Source organism: Echeneis naucrates, chromosome 24, assembly GCF_900963305.1.
Source record: "Echeneis naucrates chromosome 24, fEcheNa1.1, whole genome shotgun sequence".
Lineage (NCBI taxonomy): Eukaryota > Metazoa > Chordata > Actinopteri > Carangiformes > Echeneidae > Echeneis > Echeneis naucrates.
Window position 1 is genome coordinate 2,375,202 of NC_042534.1, and position 20,079 is coordinate 2,395,280.

Consider the following 20,079-nt stretch of genomic DNA (forward strand, 5'->3'; position numbering starts at 1 on the left):
TTGTCCATGTCAGCGTCCGTCGGCTGCAGCTGCTGTCAATCTGGACATTTCCATGAAATTGGATTAACATCCTGCAGACAGCAAACTGGGACCATGATGGGGTGCACATGCAAACAAACGCACTGGGTTAAGTGTGTGTCTGTCCTGGACTCTGTGTTGTCAGCCCTTTGGAATAGCCTGTGGCATTGTCCTGTCACCAAACTATCCGTACACACTCCACTACTTTCAGTCTCAAACGCACACAGTTGGAAACAAACATTCACTCACAGCAGTGGACGGCTTGACAAGGGGAAAATTGGTTTGGTCAACAGGGTCACACCTGGACTGAGTCTTCCCTCTTTTTCAGTGCCCTACCAAAGTATGTGTGTGTGTGTGTGCACGCTGTTGCCTGCAAGCATGCGTGTAATTCATCTAGTTGTGAGGACTGACTTTGTATCCTCCTAACAACTACACACACTCACTCGGTCGGAGTAGGAACAGAGCCCTTCCTCCTGCAGTGCTTTGACAGACTGTGTAATTGCTACAGCACACACTGTTTTATTTTCCCCTCACACGCCTTTTTTCCTGAGTCCACACACACACATGCACAACTCTTTCAGAGATTTGCAACCATGAAAAAGTGATGTTCATTCCCAGCAGAACCAGTATTGACTCAGGACGGGGAGTGACTCTGGTCTGTCTCTGACTATAGTTGGTAAAGTAACAAAAATACCTTCTGTCATGAACCATCAGTGTGGAATAAGACAAAAAGTTCATTTTATCTTAAGTTTTTGTTTCTTGTTGCTCGTGTCCACAGTTTCAGCTCGACCGCCATTTTGGATGTCCACACAGCAAACGCAAAATACACTGCTGCTTTGTGTGGAGTGGCGTGACACTACCAATTAGTAGCCTATTTGTCTTCCTCTGATTTGACAGGGTCAGGTCTGCAAGAGACTCCTCTAGTGGAGAGGAAAAACAGAAACTATCTAACATAATAGCCAAAATGGTCTTTTCTGTTTCCAGTTGGCATTCGTAAAGCCACCGAAACTCCTGTACAGAGGTGGAAGATACAGCAGAGGCAGAGAATAGGATCCTTTCTCAAACAATCACATCTGTCCACATGTGGGATGATATGTCGCTCCATCTCAAGAGAAAACGTGTCGGAAGGATTAGAAAAAAAAACTGCTAACATGTTAGTTGTAGTTAGTCAAGAGAGAAAACAAGAAGAATCAGCCAGGAGTTTAATTTTGAAGGCAGCAGTGTCGCTTCCTGTTTCATACCAGCGACATGTGTTGAAATTTAAATTATTTTCTAATGACTGGGAGCAAATACTAAAGAGAATTTTTACTTCAGCCTTGGTGTCCAATGAGCGGCTCATCCAGATGGCTAATGATTTTAACATTCAGCAAAGAAAAAAGGTTCGAACTGGCATTCAGACTGGAGCTATTAATCAGGTCCAGCTCCGGTCGGCAGTGATATCAACACAACATCTGGGTGAGCACATTCAGTTTGGCTCTCAGCGGACAGACACACACATGTCAGCTGTCCAGCATGGCACTTCTAGAAACACACAAGCACTGATGGACGTGTCTTACAGAGACCCCAACTCTTTTTCAGAAGCAACAACCAGAAGATGAGAGCTGACAGAGCTCCCTTTCCCTCCGGTGTCTGCGTCCTCAGGCCAAACTGACAACAAACACATCGGCGGTGGACAAGGAGTCATTCAGCTTTGAAAAAGATCTCCCTTATAGCTGCAAATTTAGGTGAAAGAAGGTTTTATGACAGCAATCATTAGGATCACTGTCAGAAATGCTATCAGTGTGTGACAAACATCCAAATTCACTGGCTTTGATTGATATTTGATCACCTTTAAAATGACTGCGCTGTCCGTCTTTATTAACTTTGTTTTGTCAGAATTACATTTCCTGAATCTTTAGGAACAGGCGGAGTACAAAAATAATCAGAAAGCCAACAACTACAAGGATTAGATACCTGAATTACATTTTTGATTTAGTGGGAACAGACAAATAATCAGTGCTGACACTGCCGGGGAAGCGGAGCTCTGATTGTCTGCAGAGAGAAATTCAGGAGAAGGTTTTTGTGTTGTGTGTGAAGAATTCCCATCAATATCTCGACACATTAAAACCCTTTTGTCTAAAACTTGACTTTAAACAGCAACAAAGCCTGCAGCAGTTTTCGACTATTAAATTCCAGCCAGGATCATTAATGTTAAACTGTGTCGCCTCCTGTCAGTGCTGCAGTAGAATAATTTTAATCAGGTTCAGGACTTCCCACAGAAAAAACTGAATGTTACTGACAGAGTAGAATCACTCAAAGCACATTATAACAGAATCATCAGGGCCACTAACTGCCTGGATTCATTTTAATAAAAGGCTCGTTCATCCTTAAGTGTAATATTACACTCTGCAGTGTATCACGATATGTCCAACAACACTGGTGAATTGTCTGGGGGTGTGTGTGTGTGTGTGTGTGTGTGTCCCAACCCACCAGCTGGTTTAAAGGGAGCCGGGGTTCGTCCCAGACCAGAACTCATTGGACTTTATCTCTGAACCCTGCCAGGAAGATAAGACCGAGGAGCTATTTGCCTTGTTAATGTTCTGTCTCACACACACACACACACACACACACACACGGCTTTGAGTGACAGAAGAAGCAAAGCATGGGTCTCTCACTTTGCCCTCACATTTGAGTATTATCAAACCGACGTGCTTATCTTATCAGGGATTAGCAGCTGACTCTGACGGGCCTATTGTTCGGCTCCTAAGTCCAACTTGTTCGCCTGTCATTCATCCTCGTGTCATTTTTTGGTCTATTTTCTGATTCTTCCATCTTTAATTCATGATTGTGCTAACTACATTGTAAATAGTTTCACTTTTCATTGTGCCGATCTTCATTGTGAGGAAACCCCTACACATTTGAAAGGATTGCACTCGAGCCTGTTGAAAGGCCAGCGCTTTTTAGCTCCACCACTTTTTCAAACCAACATAATTAACAGACTTGCGTTGTCAGATTCGCCACAGCACAATAGTTTTGGCCTCAAGGCCTTTGCAGCCAGTTTGTAACAGTTCCAGCAAAATGCTCTGATTAAAAAGCTATTGACCCAAACATTTTCAGTTTTTTTTTTTTTTTTATTATTTTGTTTTGCTGGCACAGAATGTGAAATATCAACCATCTCAGCACAGCGAGGACCGCGCTGGTGTTTTTTAATTACAACTCCAGCATGTGCACTGTAAATGTGGTATTAAAATGCATCTGGCCTGAACTCTGCTCAGCGGCGTGAAAAGACCAAGAGAGCCCCAAGGCGAGGCTGCAGGGCTGCATGCTCGCCCATTACATGCATCTCTGAGTGGATCTGCAACAGTTAGCCACATATACCGGCTTCAGTATGGATTTTTTTATTTGTTTTTGTTTTTTTTTCACTCAAATTTTACTGACCCTGGATTTAAAGTCTGAGATCTTAGTCCAGTTTAGATGCAATGTCTCCGTGCCATCAGAACACAAAATGGATGTCAGTCTATATATTCATCTCTCTGTAATGTTAAATAAAAACTGTGCCCGGCTCCTTCCAGAGAATTACTGTATGTTTTCAGTCCATGTTGTAAAAGACTAGCAGTCCCTGTCCTATTAATTTTAAGTGGAGTTTCTTGTGAGGAGTCAAGTGACATTTCTATACAACAACAAAGTCCACAGAGGGAGGAAGCTCAGACTGTAAAGCAGGAAACCACCATTTATTTAACCAAAACCTAACCGGTGATTTTAACCCAGCCCTAACTGTGCCAACAGCACTGACAGGTGAGAGCATCAGAAAGTCTCACGCTGTTAGTTTTGGTACCATCAGGGGAAAAATTGTCAATTAGTTCGACAGCTGAACTCGTGAACTCGGTTTCTATGTATAGAAAGTTATGAGCTACATTTTAAAGCAACAAACACATTTGCATATCAGCTGTTGCTCAGCTCCTCAGGTCGGTCTGACTTGTGTCCGGATTGTGTTATCTGTGCCGAGAGACAAAAAGATTTCTGAGGGGGGGGGGGCAGGTGTGGGTTAGTCCTAACTGCTCTCCAGGCGGCCCGGCTCTGTGGGACTTACAGCTCTCTCCCTCGCTTTGTTTCCAGACCTCTGTGTATACCTGCACATCTGTACAGGAGCAGCAGCTGTCTTTGAAAAGGAAGGAGAAGTTAGTGTGTGTGTGTTTTGTTTTTTCTTCCAGACACCAATTTGACAGGTAGCTTTGTTTAACACGTGTGCGACACACCACATTAAAGGTCTTTGTTCTCCACTCAGCTTGTCTGTCTGAGTGCCTCTCTTCCTAACAGCTCGTCTGTTTTCCACAACAAAACCTTTTGTGTTTTAACCAGACGGAGCTATTTGACTCTCTCTCTGTTTCCCCTCATGCCTGTTAGGAGCATTTGTTTATGAAATTTGAAAAGAAATGCTGCGTTACTGTAGATGCTGATGAGTAACAGGTTGTCCTGAACAGCATATTACAATAAGTACTGTGGACGTAGGAGATGAACAGCTTTGGTTTAGTCTCACATTTCAGCAAAAAGTCAAAAACTTAAAACTCAAAAACGGTGGTGGAGCTCCTCCACCAGTAGGCGTTCCCGGCTCTGTCTCATTGAGTCCAATTCAAAATGCCACAGTCGGGCCCTGACAAAAGGATAAATGCATCTCCCCGCTTCTTCTTCTTCCCCTCGTCCCGTTGCAAATGAGCTGAAAAGGTCGTTCTGGTCCAATTCGTTTATTTCCTATTTACAAAGTCAGGGCTTCGTAGGGAGACCAGATTCTTCTTGAAGACACAGCCGGAACTGACAGCTAGCAGAGCATGACAAATTTTTTCAGATTTGCTAGCAGCTTCTTCATATTGACCTAATATAATAATGTCAATGTTGTCCCGACTGCGTGCTCTGCACACCCTGAGGCGGACAAAATTAACCTTTAGAGAGCTGCACACACTCATTTTCCGACTTGTCATTGCACATTTAGATTTTAGGACACATTTCAGCCACTTTTCCTCGATTTGCCTTATTTATTTTGTGAGTTAAATTCACAATAAAGGAGTGAAACTGTAATAAAATCTGTGTGCTCAGTTGATATCCCTTTGGTGACGTGTGCATCCATTGTCGATTCAACGCAAATCCCACTAAAGCTGTTGTGTTGCAGCCAGAAGGAAACGAAATTAACTCCTTTAAGCCATTTTGGTTTCATGGTCTAAATTCACCAACTGTCTCGACAAAAACTATACTCTGTAGACTCGGTCTGTCACTTGTCAGACTCCTCTGCTAAAACAAAAGCTACGTGTAACTTTTTTGTTTATATTTGGATTGCTCACAAAAAAAGACGAACTCCCCCAATGACATCTTTCCTCTAAAACAACTCTTGTCTGTTATTCTGTGGTGTCACACGGGAAATAAACAGATTTAACAAGCACATCGTTGACAAAAGACACCACACAGAAGATCCAAACGTTTCCGGGCCTTGATTAGTCAGCTTTTGGGCTTGAAAGGCAAATTTTGAACTTACTTTGTTTCTCCTTATCGCCTTTTAACAGGAAGCTGCTGCTTTTTGACATTCCCCTCCAACCGTATGACATTTAGAGTCAAGTTTGTCACATCCAAGTCTCTTTATTTAAAAAATCTACACCTCTTGCTCATTTGGGGCAAGATTGATCAGATGTGGGGCTGCACAGGCCCGTGTCAGTGGGTAAGTTCAACATGCCTCAGGCAGATCAGACTTTGTTCTGCGTTAGCTCTGCCGGCGGGAGTCAGATCAGGTCTCCTTACAGTCTCTGGCGTTGTTGAACTGTTCGAGTGAATATCTGACATCTCCCTTCAGATGAAAGTCCTCCGGGGCTCCGGCTCCGGCAGCTGCTCTGACAGCACCGACTCTCCGCCGGGACGCCTGAACGGCACATCGCTCCCTCTCAGCCGGCACACCTGTTCCCTTCCATTTTCTGTCTGTTTTTCATTCCTACTTTTCTACCATGTTTGTTTCGCGGAAGAACAGACTTGTGAATTATTCATCACCGTTAGCATCAGTTCATTTACTGCGGACTATATTTGTTCCTCTACTCCTGATAATTCCCTAAGTGGCTGCTGAAGTGAATGAACGGGCATAAAATAAAAAAAATAAAAAAATCTGTTGGCTTCCAGTAAATAGCCCGAAGCTCATTGTCCCCACCAGCTGTTTCCAGAGCTGGAGTGTGTTTCACTGAATGAAACTAGCTTGGTGGTCTAATATTAATAATTTCATTAGGAGGGAATCTTTTTGCAATTGATAAATGCACCATCTTGTGAGTTTTTATTGTTGCATGCTTGTGTTGTTCCCGCGCTCCTTCTGAAGTGCCGCCTCATTAACTTCTGACCAATCACAGACAGAGATATCATGAGTGATCTGCCATGTGCGGAGATTTGAGCTGAAGATAAATGATGCATGATGATGCAAAAAAGCTTTCTCCAATTCACCGTTGTCCCTGAAGGTACCCAACACTTTCTGCATACGAGAAGACATCCAGACTCAAGGACACACAAGACATTGTGTCTCTTTGTGGTTGTTTTTCAGCTTATCATCAGTGTAGTTCTGAATGTGTCTACAGTTGTTTTTAGTTTATTCACAATCATATTTCAACTCGACAGCGTCACTGAATGTATCTTTGTTTCATTGTGGTCGAGGTTATTTGTCTGTTTGTGGTCATTTTAAGACCGTAGGCTCCGTCTGACGAAGACGACTGTCTGGGTTGGCTCTGACAGAGTTGTCATTTTCCCGTCCAGTGCACATGTTGGGCACGAATGTCAGATGAAACTACGATGGGTTTTATTGTGTCTTTAGCCAAAAAGACTTCCGTGATTAATGAAGAGACTTAGCACAGAACCTTTGAACCAAAGTGTGTGCTTTGGACTGTTAAAATCCAGGCATTTGTAATGAATTGACTAACTTTCCAAACAGAAACTCTGGCCTGGACTCTGTGCCGTCTTGGACCGCTGGACTTGATTGGCCCACGTTAAAGCCGATGTATCCGTGCATGTCAGCAGCAGCCTGTTTTCCCTCACAGGCAAAATCACATGTGAGCAGAGAAGCAAAAACTCTTGATCTAAATTGAGAATCTAAAGGTTGGGTATGCACTGCGACGTGTCTTAGCGGGTTCCAGACTACACGCCTAACTACACAACACCAGCTGCTCTTCTTCCAAAACCTATTATCTTTGTAGTTTTAGGCATCAGTCTAAAGGCTTAAGATAATAATGTTTCCAGCTTTGCCTTATCGTTGATTTTAAAAGCTGTATTGGTGTTCTGATACAAAATTGACATGTTCTCTAGCAGAGCGTTAAACTCAACTCACTGCTTGTTGCTCACCTTGCAGTTTTTATCCCCCACAGCACCATCCAAACACGCTCTCCTCTCCCGTAACTTTCCTACCGAGACGGCAATTTTCTATGTAAATTCATGTTACTCGCGCCTCTTCATTTCCATAGCGTTGTCAAAAGGCTGCCAAGTCAGCACTGACCGTGCCACAAGAGAGGGGAGAGGATATTATCAGGAGTTGATTTTCATTGCATGTACATGCATGCGCAAGTGAACGAAACAGCGAGCCAAGGGTTGCTAATTTTGAGATGGAGGGAAAAAATGTTTTCTTGTCTTGGAAAGTGACTCTGCCTCTCATGTCAGGCATCTATCAACGTGCAGAAAGGCTTCCAGGTGTGAACTCAGAGATGGAAAAGTTGTGACATCCCCGTCGCCCTCGTTTGACTGACGTTATCTGGATGGGGGCTTCAGCTTTCTGCCTTGGGGGACATTAAGGCAGAGCTGACGTACGCCGGCTTTTACATTTGATGTTACTCACATTGTTGTGTTCGTTGTGAAGTTCTACATAATCACTTCAGATACAACAGATTAGATGCTTCAGCTGTGAAATGAGAAAGTCCACTCGTGAATTAGCTCAGATGAATAAGAATGGGATGCACTAAGCAGCACGGACGCAGGCTGTGTGAAATGACTGAAATTACAGCAGCTGAAATCCGCAAGATTGAATTTAATGAAAAATATTTAGCTCCATCTTTTGTCAAACATTAAAAAAAAAAGAAGAAAGAGTTGTGCTTGCTGTGGGTGTCGCAGCACATAAGGGTTGACAATAAGATCTAATTTCTACCATTTCACTATTGGAGTAAAATAATAAGCAGATTGTGGCGCTTGGTTGAGTTTGAGCACGTTTGATGACAGGCCGGTCTTCAGTCTTCATATTAATGAAACAACTGAGCGAAGAGACGACCTTAGAAAGAACAATGTGGTGTTCTCCACTTATTTGTAAAGTTTCATTCCATTGACTTTAAGGAGAATATAGTCCGTTTAATGATTTGAATTACTGTACAAATGGAGCGGAGATGAGTCGGCAGGAGCTCTGTCATGTTTTTTTTAAATATTGTCATGTTTAAGAAAGTGCGGATGTTTTGTTTTTTTTGTTTTTGTTAAAAAATTCTCAGAAGACTTTTTTCATGGACTCTCACTGAGGAGCATGAGATGGAGACACACACACAACAAACAACAAACCCCTTAAACAAGGGGTAAGTGTTTGTGTGTCCTTTTGTGTTTTCTCACAGCTGACAGTTGAGGGTTGGGGGAGTTAAAAGGTGGGGGGGGGGCACAGTCTGGAAACCCGTCCCCTCTTTTCACGCCGTCAGGGTGAATGTTTTCCTCCTGAGCTGATGTTGAACTCCAAACTATTTAAATCTCATTCAAAGAGGACGCCTTCATTTAAAGCCACCAGTTACTCTGAGATATTCAGCCCTCAGGTGTCCTTCCAGGAAATGCGTTTGCATGTCACACCTCAGCATACGGCAGCCATGTCTTCTCCTGCTACAGTCTGAGTGCTGAGTTCACAACACTTTTTCTGTTTTTGTAAATGAATATTCGCTCTTCCTGAACCTTTAGTGTTTCCTCCTTTGTCCTCGTCTTTTACCTTTCATTTCCTTTTTCTTTCCTTTCCTTCCCTCCCCGCCTCTCCTCTCCTCATCAGTCTTTCTCTCCACTTCCCTCTCTGGGTAAAATGAGTCGCTCCACAGAAAAAACGCAGGATGGATGACACACAAACAGCGTCTTTAGGAGACGAATTAGTTAGAATTAGGGAAACGTGTATGAGAGGAGAGGCAGACGAGAGCAACCATTCACACAACAGCAGGCTTCTTAATGACTAAAAGCTGTCACCTCCTCAGTGTGTTGTGCGTTTGTGTGGCCTCCAATACAGCTTTAAACAGGCCTCACACATTCACTCCCCCTTTTCTGGACTCATTCAGATTAATTAATTCATGAAGTTTAATACCACTACTCTTTTTTTATGCTGCTTCCGTATGGATGAAATAAAACTCATGATGGACGGTGCTTTTCAAATCAACATAATGAAGTTCAGTCCTGACTGAATGTGACATTAAGTCAGAAGAGAGCAGACAGAAATATATTTAAAATCTCTACCTGAGCTCTTTAAGGTGTTCCTGTGATAAAGTGATGTTCTCTTTGGCCCTCTTTTTGAAGATGGGTGAAGAAGCAGCTGCAGCAATGATCAGGATTCAGCATTTAAAATTCAAATCTGCTGCAATAAAGCTGGACTCTAAAAACACATCGGGCTGAACATCTTCAACATTTTCCATTCTTGTGCGTGTGTGTGTGTGAGTGTGTGAGTGACAGTCGAAGAAGAAGCAGCTGGATAAAACACAGATGGGTTTGAGAGGAAGAAGGAGGGAAAGAAGTCAAGTTTAATAAGGTCCGGGACGTCAGTGAAACGTGTTGATGAAGGGCAGAGTGGAGGAGGAGGAGGAGGAGGAGGAGGAGAGGGCAGTGTGTCAGGAGGCGTCTCTCCGTCCCCAAATACACGGCTGTAATCTGGGCCACGTGTCCCAGAAGGCCTGCTGGTCACCCAGAGGCCTGGTTGGGTGATTCATCTTAGTTAGGAAGCTGTCCAACAGAGTCTCCACGGGCCGCAACACATAATCATACACACAACACACACACACACACACACACACACCTAATATGTGGGGACCTTCCACTGCTCACTTCTGACTCTAATCTAAACCTTATTCTACACATGAATTCAGCCTTTCATCAATTTAGATTGTCTCTCGTGAAGTTTGTACGGCTTCACCCCCGCACCAAACACTGTAAAGAGAAAGGTCAAACTCACAGCACACACACTCAATATCTCATCCGAGCCGTGAACATCCGGCTTAAACAGCAGCTATCTAAGACCTCAGCAGTTTCTTTCAATGATCCATTTGCTGTTTTTTTATGAAATAACTCTTTCCAACAATCATAGTAAAAGATCTCCATCAGTGTCTCCAGGTATCCAAACATATTTTGACCCTGTAAACTGTATTTTATGGCATTTTTTCCTCAGATCAAATGATGATGTGGTTCAACACGTTTCCTGTCAGTTGATTGATCTCTCTTAGGGTTAGGGTTAGAATCAGAAATCCCACAGCTGCTCAGAGTCAAAACAAAAAGTTTTAGCAAAGGCTGGAAACAGTTTGGATTAATAGTTTGATGTGAGAGTTCAGTTCTGTTGTGCACTTTGAACTTTCTTTCAGGTTGATTGGGTCACACCTTTAGAATGTGTGTGTAATTATTAGTCTCCTGGAGTTAGGAGTCATTTTGTCGAGTAACTGCAGGTTTGTCATGTCCAGCTGGAACAATGGCCGAGTCTGCAGTCTGTCTGTAAAGGAGCTCCTCTGCACATCTGTCTGCGAGGCCATATAAAAGTAAATGTCTGAAACCTGAATTCTACTGAACTTCTATTCAAAATTTACTTTAATTTACTTTTTTTTTTTACTTCTTCAGGATATAGATCATTTGACACTCTTGTTAAGAGTCCACCTGTCGGCCAGTATTTTGGGTTTTCTCACACTGCAGATGTTTCTGGTGTCGTCTTTCTGTTTCAGAAAAGGAAGGTAATCCTGAGAGCGCCTGTATTCTGCCGAAACACTTGGTCATGTTTGTTTGGTGATTTCCTGAAGTAACCGTCAGGAAACTGTTCAGGACTCTGTAAATCTATATCTCAGGTCGAGACAGAAACCTAAAAAGAAACAAATCATTGTGTCTGTCATGGCTGTTGGAAATAGACGTCGTCACAGAGCCACTAAAACCTTTCTGCCGTCTCTCATTTTCTTTGTTCTGAAAATATCTTGAAACCAAATCCAAACCTTCTAATCCTAAATGGAGGGTTTCCCCCGAAACCCAAATACCAGCCTTAAAAAACCGCATGGACTCCGTGTAACTGGCTACAGTCACGTTCCTTCTCTAGAAAAGAGGCTTTTACCCTCCTGTGGCGGCAGACTTTATTCTGATACTGTGGGTTTACGGACCTGAGTCGGGGGCAAATGTTCTGCTTCTCCTCCCACCTCTTTTCTCTCCTCATTACTCCTCTGGGGAGCTTTAACCAGCCTGCTGTCTCTGACCTGATCAGCATCACTTTGGCTTCCTTGGTGTTTATTGGATAAGCTGGATACGTCCACTGTCACACACACACACACACACACACATCGAGGACAGCAGATGCTGTTTAAAATGACTGCTCTTATGTTCGTTCTGTACAGTGTATTAGATATATTGACTTTGAGCTGAGTTATTGATATTTCATTAGAAAGTGTGTTAACATGTTTAAATGTGACCTCTTTCTCAGGAAAACAACCATCCAATTATTTGGTGATTCAGCTAGAGTGACATTAGTTGAAGGGTGAGACAACCGCTTAAATAACAGTTAGACTCTGTGGTTAAACCCAGATCCATAATCCTGCCTCCACTAATATGAATAAAACGTATTCATGCATGCCAGCGAGGAGTCTGAGCAATTTGTTTCACTTAAGTCGATGGGCTCTGTCGCTGACAACCAGAGCAATCAAACGGCACTCGAATTTAGAAACCGATCCAGAAGCCGGCAACTGAACTGCAATAAAACATGAATATTTTTGTAATGTGGCCGACAGTTTGAAGGTTTGAACCTGCTGGCCTGTGCAGTTTGATGTCCAAAGTGAACGTGAGCGTCTCGATGGCGGCCCTGAGAGACAGGCCACCTGTCCAGGGTGAACTCTACGCTAACCCTCGAAGCACGGCAGTGTCAGGAACCGCATGCAAATTCAGAAAACACTTCCACAGAGTTTTTGCATCGTGTTTATATATTCGGGGGTGTTGTGAATATATTCATGCCGACTTTTAGGTTTCAGTTTCTTGACCTCCACCATAAAGCCTCTACATCAACGAAAATGATACAGCCGACGGAGGAATACGAAGGAATATAATTTTATTTTAATTTTTTTGGAGTTAAATCATGATAAGAGTTGGACCCTGGGACATTTTGTTCTTGAAAAATAAACCTGTCACAGCTCTGGTGGAGAAATGATATAACAGAAAAGATCTTCTAAATCTATTTTGGCCTTTTTAAGTCAATATATAAAAATGAGACAATCTTTTAGATTACACTGACTGAACAAGGCTGTAGCTAACTACAAACACTCGTTATATTCAGAGTCTTACTTTAAGCTGTTCCATTTTAGCTAAAAGTTCTACAAATATCAGCCCACTTGGATAAGAAGCACACACGTTTTTAAGAAGTCCTGAGTTAATCTTCTTTGTCTTACTCGGTTGAAGTCACCCCCGTTCCAGCGAAAGTCGTTTCCTTAATACTGAGGTCGTAGGTCAGCAGTTCAAAGTCCCTCCTGATGCCACTTTCGTACTCATCATTTATAATTATTATGCAGCTGCCTTAAATGTCCCGGCACGAGGACATGTCACAACATGGCAGGTGTTTTAACAGGGAATCACTGATACAGCATTTATTAAAATAATAATCATGCACATTTCCATAAAACAAAGAAAATAACGACTTGATAACGTGTCAGATGAGGGTTTATCCAGTGACTGAGGTGAACACACACAGCAGCAGGCATGAAATGGGATCACCATCAGTTTCTCCTGATGCCATCCACGTGTGCGTCCCGTTTCTGTATAATTCAGCTGCTCATTAAAGCTTGTTGGAAGTTTGTTTGATGGCTTTGGACACAGGCTGTGTTTAATTTATTTGTCTGTGCATCTCTGGGAGTGTTTTTATTCTCCCCCTCGGTATGCTCCTGGGGTTATTAAAGGCATTAATCATGGGGATCTGACGCCTTGTTAAAACACAGTCCTGCTCCCAAGGTGCAGCCCCAAAGCGCACAAACGTACGCAAATATACACAAATCTACAGTGGGGTAATTCGGTGTCAAACATCTTGGCTTTACCTTCCTGCAGGTCCCCCATGATGTACAGTACAATATAAAAGTCCAGTGTAAAATAATGACTTTTACATTAGCTTCTCTAACACTGAGCATGCCCGTCGTTGTTTCTGTGCCCTCCAGCGATCCCCCGAGTCCTGAAGAAAATGTATCATGCTGTAGCCTGTTTATCTTTCTCTGACTTCCTCAGCCGGATTTGTTGACGCAGTCCGGTCCTCCGTGTAAAGTTTCTTCACACTAGAGATTTCTCTATCTTACATGATACATGTACATGATTAAAATGTACCATAAATGTATTATTTATTTCTAATTTTGCTTTTCCTTGCATAAATTTTAACTACAGTAAATGCTGAATGTGTGATCTGACCAGCAGCTATGAGTCCCGTACTGCCTCTTGAAGCTCTGATTTTGGGCTCCACCATCTGTCTCTGACACTCTCGCTGCCCTTCACACAAAGACCTGGCTTTTTGTTAAGAGTAATTAGTTTATTACAGCCTTCATTTACCATCCGCTGAAGTGGAGCGACAGTGACAGGAGCTCTGAAAAGATTCTGCAGCTGCTCATCTCCTGACTGAACCTCCACGTCTGTGAAATCAACAGATCATCGACATTGAAGATGTCGTTCTGACATGAATGCCGCCTCTCTGTTACCCGTCGTCCCGGTTCAACTCACAGTAACCTTTTCCTGCCTCTTACTTCTGATGGAAAAGCGGCAGCGTCGCCACTTTGTTTTGACAAGTTCCCTCTTGAGCTTTTCCCCCGGCCTGCCTGCACCCCTCGCACCCCGATGAGTGGTCGATCTCCTGGGAGCAGAGCTGTGCTCGGCTGTGTGCATGAAAGAATAATGGATGGATAACAACAAGAAGGACTGTGTGCTTATGAAAAGTATTGCTGATCTCCGTTTATATCAAAACAATTCATACTTATGAGGTTTCTGACCACATACCGGCCTTTTTTAATGAAAAGGCTCGGTTCGAACCCCCTGATCTCTGTCTGTGTGAGTCTGCAATGACAAAAACTAACAATGCTCACCTCCGTTTTGTTCATACATCAGCGGTGAGCCAGATTCACTAAAAGCCGTATCCATGCAGGTCGCAGGAAAACGAGGAACACTGGAGCAGACGTGCCGTGGTTCCTGCTCTCATCAGCGGCTGACAGCAGCAGTTTGAGTCGAGCGGCTCAAGCAGTCCGGCACATCTTGGGCCAAATCCCTTTCCATCTTAACTGCCTGACTAAACTCACGCCAGGAGCCAAATATGGAAGTACTTCACTTTTACAGCCAACAGAATCAGACACTGAGAGCCGCCATAACCCGACTAAAGGCGCTACAAAGCTGTCCACAAAGCTGACGCAGGAAATCAATTGGAGTCATTGTTTTGTTAGAGAGCTCATTTCATGAAGCACAGTTTACTATTATTACAATTAAAATGATGTAAACTCTTCTACTATCAAGTTTAATTTTACCTCCAGTGGACAGTTATTTTCTATCTTAAACTCATCAGTCAGATTAGAGCTGCATGAAGACTTCACGTGTATAAAGCAGGAAACACTCCTGGATGTCCTGCACATGCACCCAAAAAGTCATGAAGTTGTTTTCCACTCATTTTAACACAAATGGAAGTGAAATAGCAAAAGACAGATTGGAGTGAAGAATCTCTGTCATTCTGCTGAAATTACAGATGGAATACTGTAACTACACACCGGGCAGAAAAAGATGGTGGCAAAAGATTAGAAGGACAAAAGGCAGGAGGAGGAAGTGAGCGGACTACCAATGAGCTGAGGAACATGTGAAGGACTGAGATGTTTCAGAAATGATTGCTAATTTTCTGTGTTTTTTTAGCTCACGGGTTCATCGAGTCACAGCTCTGACATTGAAAATGCTGTGTGTGTGTGTGTGTGGTCTTTTCTAAGAGTTGGTGAAGAAAATGTAAAATCCTCTTTCAGCAAAGAGAAACCAGGAGTAATGAGACTCTCTTTCTTTCTTTGGCAGGTTTTCCGTAGAAAGGCGGTGGAGTTGGGTGAAAAGCTGCTGCCAGCCTTCAAAACGCCCACCGGCATCCCCTGGGCCCTGCTGAACCTCAAGAGGTATCACACACACACACACACACACACACACACACACACACACACACACACTGACTTGCTTTTTCTTGCACAGCAGTCCACACTGGTGGTATTTGAGGCAGCCGTTGTGTTTTGATGGTTTGATACTTTAAAGAGTTGTGTACTTGACGTGAGGTGGGTGAACACAGGCCCTGTCTATTTGGCTCCGGCACAGAGAGCCGCCGTGTTTTACTTTTACACGAAGGAGCCGGCTCGTCAGGCTCTGATGGTTCATTGACACTCGGAGAAGCAGTGTTGGGGGGGTAATGTCTGGATTTCATACTACAGCACACACAAAACAAATATAAAACCAGTTTGTCTCCTTCTCCGAGGCTGCACATGCCGACAGACCGGGCCTTTTAATCTGCAGTAATTTGGCGGTAAAATGCTAAAATGTAAAGCGAAAACATAAAAGGATGAAAGGAGCTAATGCTGAACATTAAAACATGCTTCCCAACATTAAATCATTCAGTTTAACGGCAACACATTTGGCTTATTAAGCTTGTTAAGGCTTTTTTATCATCTGATAGATATTGAGGAACCGAGAAGAGCTGTAAACTGATTATATTCTCCGTAATCCATTAATATTCATATTCTGTATTTATTTCTCAAATGAAGAAATAGTTCAAAATGCTCGTTAGAATCACTCAGATCTTTAGCTGGAGATTTTTCCTTGAAGTGGCTCCAGCAGATATATTTATTGCTTATTACAAAAATCAAATGGCAGTTTAACAACGTTTCACAGACAAAGCTGACGAAGTAGAATTATCTCCCAACTCTGCCGCTCCCCTCGGCTTTGTTTAGCTTTACAGTGAGCTTCAGTTTCAGTTCAGTTCAGTTGTTTATCGTTCTGTCCTTGAGCTTTACTCTCTTCACTCACTTCCTGCTCTCGTGGTGTTGTTTTTGGCAGCAGGTGGCTTTTTTCAGCCAAAAGTTAAAAAAACAAAAACAAACCCTAACCCTAAAAATAAACTTAGTGATTTTTAGATTACGAATGCAGACAAACAAAATTAGTCGCTGTCTAAACTAGCGAGGCAGAACGCAGCGGAGACCAAACATGGAGCTAAAAGTTTAGTTAATTGAACTGAATGTTAACTTTTGTACAGTTGCAGAAAAGTCTGAGTCTCTGAACCAGAGGGAACGTAAGCACTGCTGATGAACGGAGCATTTCCTCCAGAGACGGGACACTCTGCTGTTTGTCAGCTGTTAATTAAAAAGCAGGTTGTCATGACAATAAATGTGCTGTAACAAATTAATTTTCTTTCTGTCTGTATGGGTGAATGGACTCTGCCCCTCCTTGTCTCTCCTTCAAGAGCCAGAAGTACCACTGGGAGTGTGTAGGTGTGTGTAGGTGTGTGTGTCTGCACGATCCCCAAGAGGCCTCAGCAGATTGGTGGTGTTGATGACTTTACCTGCATGACTGAGCTACGATAGCTTGGAAGCAGGCACACACTCTCCCACGCCTCACACACACACACACACACACACACGGCATCCATCCATACCATCTGTTGATGAAGGACTGCTCGCTCCGCTTGTCTCTGCAGGCAGACTCTGGCTGTGTGTTTGGGTTGTTGTCATGCGGCAGAATGAACGTGGGACCAATTAGGCGTCTCCCTGATGGACGGGCTGCGTGATGGATCGGACTCCAAACAAAAAACTTTTCCACAGTACTGTTCATCGAATCAGCTGATCCTTTATGACTCGACCTCGTTACATCTTTGACAGTAATTATTATTTTATAACGACGCAGCAATATCAGATAATTCCAAATATAATTTTGTTTTAATACTTCAGCTGTGTAACTAATAGTAACACAGTAACTGTGCTGTGGATCATCACGCCTGGCCTGACTGGTCTGCAGGATAACATTAATGTTTTAATGGTTCGAAGCTGTCAGACTTCCTCTGTAACCTTGACCCAGATTGAAGCAGAATAAATCAGAAAAACACAGACACTCACTTACAAACGAGGCCCAGTTATCATCCTTCCCTTCGCCCCCTCCTCCCCGTCGTTCTGCATTTCTCCATTTTTCTTATTTAGATTTTCTCCCACGGCACACTCCCTCAGTGCTCCCACTCCATCTTACCTTCACTGACCCAGTATCTCCTTCGGTTCCAGGACGTCATACTGTACATCCGCTCCGCTCTGTGGCCTTGTTCTCTTTATTCCTCCTCTGCAGTGTTTCATCACTCCGCCCCGTAGCGGTCTGCAGAGCCCTTAAAGGGCGGTGAGAATGAAGGCCACAGTTTAAAGCGCGCTGCTGCCTCTGCACCGCTAAAGCTTGTTTTCTTGTGGTGTGCGGATGTCTTATCTGCTTGCTTTCACTGGAGTTATGGGCCAGCAGTGGTGTCCAGACAAAGTAAAGTGTGCAATGAAAGCACATGAACATCATCTGAAATGACGTAATCTGCTTGTAAATAAGCACAGACTGCTTCAAGATGTTTTCAGCTACGCCTGCAACAGCAACATGTAGGTGGTTTTACTGGACGCTTCAGTTTGTTTGATCAGGGAAACCAAATATCATGTGACTGTCACCTCAGTGAGTCTGTTTCAGCCTGGAAAGCGTCTCTTTAGCCGTCACCTCCGCTGTGGTTACAGGAAGCTGCTGCATCCTGCATTAAGTCATAATAATATAAAGATAACAGTCCAGCGCCAAATGAGAGTTCACGCTGGTCCTCACAGCTGGTTTCTGAATCTTAATAAGACAACCCGACCACCAGACAGACTGTCCAACGAACCTTAGAAAAGAAAAGGAAGATGAATGTTTATGAAGACATTGGTCGGGACAGAAATTCAATAGAAAGCTTCAACTCCCCGGGTCGATCTGTGGGAGGCTCTGTCTTCATCCGCTTTTATTTTCAGAAAACACTTGAAACAGCTTCAACTTGGCCACTTGGGACGTGCGATTAATCAGGGCCAGAGAGACGTCCTGTGTCTGAGAGGAGGAGCGGCTGGCCTGGGACTCACAGATCCATCTGCCTTATTTCCCTGCTCTCCCTCTCTCTTTGTAAATAAAGCCATTGATTGCCGCTAACTGAGCGGAAAATGCTGCTAAGATCCGATTTGCCCAATTGATCTCGCACAGACCCGTGTCCCGGCAGAGCATACCTGATGACACTGCAGGCACACAGAGGAACATTCGTCCCTGATTTTAGTTTCCATTATCAGAGTGAAAATATTTACAGGAGAACTTCGAGTCTGTGACTCGGCTGAACTGTCGCTTCTAGAGAAATGCTCTTGAAAGACAAAATACGCCGAGGAAATATTTCATGCAGTCAAAACACGTAATGAAAGGATTTGGATGAGACAAAGTTTTAATCAATTTTAAATGCATTCGACTGTCACTAAATAAAAAAGTAGGCAATTATAAAGATTAAACAACCAAACAACGTTAGCAAATTAAATGCTACATCGATTTGTTTTTACGAAGGGAAGGACTCAGCTGTTTCCTGTTTATCTGTTAAGGCTGTAGGTGAATCATGATGAGTAATGACGCTACGAGACAAACAAAGGTGAACATCATCTGCTCTTCATAACCTTTTGTTTGGTCCCAGCTTTAGTCCAAATGGTACAATTTCTAAATGGAGCGTAAATAAGAACGTGAAATTGAAATGAATGGGAACAACAAGCCGTCGGGAATCAAAGCCTCAGTGGAAATCCCACACACAGCAGAAAAATGTGAGGTGTGTTTGAACAGAGGAAGCTGTAGCAGCACTCTGACCACCGACCGGCTGCTGACACTGTCTTCCTTTCCCACACACTTTCTGTCATTAGCCAGTTGTTATCTGCGTCAGCCAGTATGTCCCATAGGTCTTCTATTAACATTCAGGCTGATAAAGCTCTGGCAAATCACTCCTACTGCACTGCATACCGCCTGGCCTTAATGGGATGAGACCTGTTGTGTTGTGTTGTGTTGAGGCGCCTGGACCCTGAAATTAGCTCTTCATTCTTCTCCATATTCTTTATAGTGATGATTGTGTTTGTCTCATTTTTTATGTGTATCTGCCAGTAAACGGTTCAAAAAACACTCAATCGATCAGCAAACAGCTGCTTGAGACTGAAAATGGTAAATATAAACCTTTTTATTTTTCTGTTAAGTTGTAGACTTCAGTGAGATGTCAGAGAGGTTCAATGATTTACTGGGATACGATCTGTTGTTGTTTCTGTAAGAGAAATAAGCAGCTACACATACAGTATACAGAAAAATATACAGCACAGGTCTCCACCTTCTGCTACTTACCCCACAAACGAGAAAAATGTCTGCTGTGCAGCCAAACTGCTGCTAAAAGCAATATCATCATCTTAATGACGCTGCAAAGTTCGAGCTAACTCCTTTGCCCCCGCGCTTTTTTCTTATCTCAAAGAAGAAATTTTCAGCTTTGGGCAGATTTGCTCCTTCAGCTACAGACTCCCGAGCTAAAGCAATCAATCTTGAGCTCTTTGGGGTCTTGGAGTTTGATTAATAGGCCTCGATGGAGAGTGACTCTCTCGGCACAGTACAGTCAGGCTGTTGCACTGGGTGACCCTGCAAAGTGCCCCTCTGTCAGGCAGCCTTTCTTCAGGACGTGAAAGGAACATGAACTTGTTAATTCGGTGGACGTGTGGTAATCTTGCACATAATAGAAACTGATGATGGTATAAGGTATGAGAACTAACAGAGCCACTTGACAGTGAAGCAGCGGAAAGAGACGTGCAGTTCTGTAACAGGGAAACCTTCGCTTTA

At 43.3% G+C, this 20,079-nt stretch overlaps 1 protein-coding gene across 1 annotated transcript in view; it reads left to right on the forward strand.

Moving 5' to 3' along the window:
* The window catches only part of man1a1 (mannosidase, alpha, class 1A, member 1), a 98,624-nt gene that overhangs the window by 61,529 nt on the left and 17,016 nt on the right, over positions 1-20,079 (forward strand). The window contains exon 5 of the mRNA XM_029496920.1: positions 15,241-15,335. Coding sequence (XP_029352780.1) covers positions 15,241-15,335 — 95 coding nt within the window. The remainder of the gene's footprint in view (positions 1-15,240; positions 15,336-20,079) is intronic.